Source organism: Orycteropus afer, unplaced genomic scaffold (assembly GCF_000298275.1).
Source record: "Orycteropus afer afer isolate SDZICR_OR568_19922 unplaced genomic scaffold, OryAfe1.0 scaffold00857, whole genome shotgun sequence".
In the NCBI taxonomy this organism is placed as follows: domain Eukaryota; kingdom Metazoa; phylum Chordata; class Mammalia; order Tubulidentata; family Orycteropodidae; genus Orycteropus; species Orycteropus afer.
The window spans coordinates 535,810-541,478 of NW_006922444.1; the positions used below are offsets into that span (position 1 = coordinate 535,810).

At 38.1% G+C, this 5,669-nt stretch overlaps 1 protein-coding gene across 1 annotated transcript in view; it reads right to left on the bottom strand.

The window, feature by feature from the left end:
- Positions 1 to 5,669, bottom strand: part of LOC103212152 (olfactory receptor 4C45-like) — an 8,454-nt gene continuing 2,785 nt past the window's right edge. The window contains exon 2 of the mRNA XM_007958151.2: positions 1 to 10. Coding sequence (XP_007956342.2) covers positions 1 to 10 — 10 coding nt within the window. The remainder of the gene's footprint in view (positions 11 to 5,669) is intronic.

Below are 5,669 nucleotides of genomic sequence, written 5' to 3' on the forward strand. Positions count from 1 at the left end.
CTACTCATTATAATATTATGAGTGATGATATAGACCTGCAAACTGTCCTAAACTCTTATACACCAATCAAAATCTGGCCCCCACATCTGAAATTCAAATCTGAAAATATTTTAGATGCAAGCAAGACACTATCATTAATTTATGATGTGGATCTCGGGACAAGATAATATTTCCATGGTTACTGCATGCCTTTATTGCTAATAATGTCCATCAGGATGCCCAGTTAAATTTGCAGGAATTAATCATCCATAGGGAAAAGTGGAAAAGTACTGGTGTGGTAATTTTACTGAGGCATCCCACCGTATCATAGGCTCCTGTCTCACATATTTATCTTCTTGTTTTCATTAATTTTGATGATACCAGCCATAAAGAGAGAAGGCCCACTTACTAGTTGTGAAATTTGTAGATATTTTAACGTTAGAAGTTACTATGGACCTAAAAATTTCATTGAGGAGTCAAGAAAAAAATTGTAGCTTTTAGCATAATTTAGTAGCCCATCAAATTCATGCTCCTAAAGAAGAACAAATGGCCTGGGATAGGAGGGTTGCTGTATAAACAGAAAGAATTATACATGAGAGGAGCCAATGGCAAGCTTGTTATAAAAAAATCTTTGCAAGTATAACTCACTCATGTCAGGCACTCCTTAGATCACCTGGAGAGACATAAGAGGATTGACCTAATAAAAATATATTTTTGGACATTTTTAGAATGCAGCCAACTATGTAGTTAAATCCTGTTCAGTGTGCTCCCGATATAACCCAAGATCTCCTTGTCAAACTTCACCTGGGAGATTTCCTTGCCCGACAGACCTTGCTTGAATGGCAGACAGGCTTTGTGCTCCCTCCCACCAATAGTTGTCAAGTATGCTCTATTATGCAAAAACCTGTAATTCTTTAGGCAGGAAGGCTTTTGACTAAAGCAAACCTGTTGAGGCTCTAGCCTCATAAATACAACCAGGAGACTACATGTCCTGGAAAAAGCTTAGTTGATATCTAAACTTCTGAGTAGTGCGTAGGATTTTACTTGAAGGTGTTTTAAAAGACTGTTGTTGTTATGTGCCCTTGAGTCAACCTGACTTATAGTGACCCCCTCCTTGGGAAGTAGATTGCCCAACCATCCTTCCTAGGAGTAGCTGGTGGGTTTGAACTGCCAAACTTTTGGTTAGTCAAGGCACTACGCTACTAGTTTGGGTTAAATTAGAGTCTACTACAGCAAACTCATAAGCCAGAGCTGAGTTTTCCAGTGACAATTTCATGAGGTGCTAACTTTTACAGTCCAAAATTAGTGGATATTGAATTCAACAATGTAAGAGGAAGTACTTGGGCCCAAGGTAAGTTTAAAGAGGCAGAGTTTGGCTAATTGAATTTTTAATATCCCATTTGTCCTTTCCATGAGGCTAGAATACTGTGGTGATAAGGACAATGGAGTCTCTGAAAAATAAGAAAGATCTTACCCACTTTCTTTCTGATTTGATCGATGAATTGGGTGCCTCTGTTGCTGCAAAGCATTTTTAGAGCTCCCTGTGGAGGGATAATAGTTTCTAAAATGTTCTTTACCACAAAAGTGGCAATGACCTATGGCTAAGTAAAGCTTTAACCCAGTGAGAAAATCGACAGACTATTATTAAAACATACTTGACAACTATTGGAGGGAGGGAGCACAAAGCTCAAGCCCATCTGCTCAAGTCCATTAATGACATCTGTCAGTGAACTTAAGCCCTCACTTTAAAGACTTCCTAAATTCATAATAACCAAGCAGCTCCTCTAAGGTAGTCCTACTCCATATTAAACTTTGCCAAAAAAGATCACTGAAGATTGGGTGCTAAATCTAAGCATGATGAAGACAGTGGATGGTGCCTGAGTATTCTGAAAATATGGTGTCCAGAATCTTAAAGATTTGCACTAAGGCAAATGACTATCAAAGAGGTAATTGGTATGAAAGAGTCCATGCAGAAGAAAACACATTATCCTATGAGTGATCAAAGAATCTCACAGAAATCCTTGATCCAAGAATGAAAGTCTAAACTCTATGGCACTTGGTGTGTGTAAATTGAATAGCCTGAAGGCAGAGCCTTAACTCCATCCTAAAGTCTTGATATGAGTCTAGAATCCATGTAGAATTTTAAAGTTGTCTTTTCTCTAACCTTTGTTTAACTTTATGCTGACCTAACCAGGTGTCCTGAAGGAAACGTTTTTTTCTCTATGGTTGGAGAGAGGATAGCACAGCCTATTCCAGGAGTTCTTTTCCTTTATTGTCAGACAGACACAGAATGTGACAACTTATGTTCAAAAGATATTGACACACAGCATTATCAATGAATCTTCTTTACAATGGGCCACCCAAAAAAGATATACTTGAGAAAGCAGTTTTAATAGCCAGTTCTCAAAAAATATGTCCTGCCATTGTCCTGTGATCATTCTGTAATTAATTGAAAAGTGTATTGGCTTGCCATTATGTATCCTTACTCAATTATGTAACCTCATATATATGTTATCAACAAGTCTCTGCTAAGTCTCTGCTATTAGATAGCTCACCTTCAACTTCCCCAATTGTCTTTCAGCCAATCATGATTTTGTAGCTTTAGTTCCTGCTGCAATTATATAAGAACACCTACTTCTATATTTTCTGGTGGAGAAGCCATCTTCACTGTGGATCTGGATGTTTTACCAGTCCAGACTGTCTCTGGACTTTCAACAAATCTCTTTGATTTTACTTTTCCAGAATATGTGTTTTCACTCTAGGACAGTGCACATAGTAAACACACAACATGTTTAAGTGCTATTACTATGTCAACCATAATCTTTTCCAAATTGTCCATTAAAAAGAGCTTTCTATGACTTCTTTTGATTGTCTAGGTCTTTCAGGAGCTCTGGTAGCATAGTGGCTAAAGTACTTGACTGCTAACCAGAAGGCTGGCGGTTCAAACCCACCAGCCACTCCTCGGAAGGAAGGTTGGGCAATCCTACTTCCGTAGTGATGCTGCCTCGGAAACCCAAGGAGGGGTCACTATGAGTCGGGGCCGACTCGACGGCACATAACAACAACAACAACAGGTCTTTTAGTTTTGAAATATATGTGTCCTTTGAGTAGAATTGTTTCAATTTTTGGCTGGTAATGCAAAATGATATTTCCTTTCATTTTTTTCTAACTGTCCCTGTTCCAAACTCCAAGAGATTCTAATCTTCTGGAATCTGAAATTTATGTCCATGTTTGTCTTGTCTTTTTCATGACTTTCTAAACTCTGACCCTATCCCTTTCCTGCCTTCACTCTTCAAGAGTGTACCCCGTTGCTGTCAAGTAGATTCAAGAGTGCAAGCTCCCAATTTATAGCAAATTTACCCTTTGTTTGCCAAGTAATCTACAATTCATCATGCTGCAACATTTCCACTTTTTACTCTAAGGAAAAATCAAACTAGAAATTAATTGGAGAAGCAATTTCTTTACTACAAGAATATATATTTAAAACTGCTCTCCAAGAATCAATATTTTTTGTGAGATCATCAGGAATTAGTTCTTGTTTTATCACCAAACATCATCTATGTCTAAAAACAACTAAACATTCACAGAGTCCTCAGACAAAATACATTTTGTCTTCTTCCACTTTATCACATTTTGATAGGATGATAATAGCTTGATATAACTGATACCTTGTATTCTACACCCATTCATTTCTGCCATTAGATGATAAAAGTACAATCGAGACAGTTTCCTAATCACTTAAGGAAAACGAAATCATAGTGAAGTACACTGAAAAATAGCCTATCTCCTTGCCAGCTTGCTACAATTTTACTTCAAGGAACTGTCTATGAAGCCACATTAATAAATTTAATATAAAACCCACAACCACTGAGTTCATTCCAACTCATAAAGACCTGATAGGACAGAGTAGAACTGCCCCATAGGATTTCCAAGGCTGTAAATCTTTACGGAAGCAGACTGCCCCATCATTCTCCCACAGAGAGCAGAGCAGCTGGTGGGTTTGAACCGATGAATATGAAACATTTTACACATAGTAAGTACTCAATAAATCAAAAGTATCATAATTATCTTTATTAGCTTTCTCTTAGATAGAAGGAAGTTCCACAGCTTGAAGCTTAAAATAAATTAAGGACAGTTCTCTGTCTCCAAAACACATAAAGTAAGTACTAAGCTCAGAAAAAGTTCTCAATAAACTTCGCTATCTTCATCACCCATCATTTTTACCACCACCACCACCATCAGAAGCATCATAATCATATTGTCACTTTTTTTTACATTTTAAAATTCTGTTTCTCATTCCATGCATCTTGGGAACTACAACTTGATTTTCAAAAGATATATTTGATTTTTTATAACACATAATTGTTTGCATCTACTGATAAGATAAACATTTATGGTAAAGTATCTTTTTTGGATATATTTGTTTATTTTGTTGTTGTTTTTGTTGAGAGTATATACAGAAAGAACACACCAATTCAATTTCTCCTCCTAAAAATAATTTCCTGAACTTTCTGCAGAAGTCACAAGCTCTGTATAGAGATATGTCTTTTGGTCCCTTGCAATGGGCAATCTTTTCTCATTCTTCCAAAGGACCAGAACAGGACATCACTAGTGAATATGCTTTTGAAATTAGATTCACAATCCACACCCATGGAAGCAGAAATCAAATGTCCTATTGCACTGGGCTAATCTGCTGAAAAGACCTCTTTAAAGTATTAAGGAGCAAAGATGTCACTTTGAAGACTAAAGTGCACCTGACCCAAGCTATGGTATTTTCAATCACCTCACCTTATATGCATGTGAAAGCTGGAGAATGAACAAGGAAGACCGAAGAAGAGTTGATGCCTTTGAATTGTGGTGTTGGTGAAGAATAGTGAAAATACCACAGGTTGCGAGAAGAATGAACAAATCTGTCCTGGAAGAAGTGCAGCTGGAATGCTCCTGAGAAACGAGAATAGATTTTTTCTCACTTACTTTGGTCATGTTGTCAGAAGGGACCAATGCGTTGAGAAGGATATCATGCTTGGTAAAGCAGAGGTCAGTGAAAACGGGGAAGACACTCAACAAGATGGACTGATGAAGTGGAGGCAGCGATGGGCTCACGCATGGTAAGAAATGTGAGGATGGCTTAGAGTTTCATTCTTTCGTACATAGGCTTACTATTAGTCAGACTTGACAGCATTTAAGAACACAAATTTTGAAATTAGTTCTGCTGAGAGCATCTCATAGTCCTTCCCTCCAGTGCCCTCATTTGAACCTGAAGATATTTAAGTCCATTTTTGTTCCAGAATAGTGAGTTAGTGGCAGGTCCACTCTTCAGTTCCCAGAGGCCTGGTCATTGGTTTTTTTTTAGGAACCTTTCTAAGATAATTGTTGGTATTACTGTTGAGTTACTTCTGATTCATGGTGATCCCATGTACAACAGAAGAGAACATTGTCTGCTGCTGAACTATCTTTTCAAACGTTGTTATGTTCAAGTCCATGGTAGTGGCCACTGTGTGTTTTCAGTCGTATAACCTTGGGGCTCATCTTCCAGCACTATATCCAGCAATGTTCTCTTGTGATCCATGGGCTTTCCATTAACTAATTTTTGGAAGGAGCTCTGGTAGCATAGTGGCTAAGACACTTGCCTGCTAACCAGACGGCTGGCGGTTGAAACCCACCAGCCACTCCTCGGAAGGAAGGTTGGG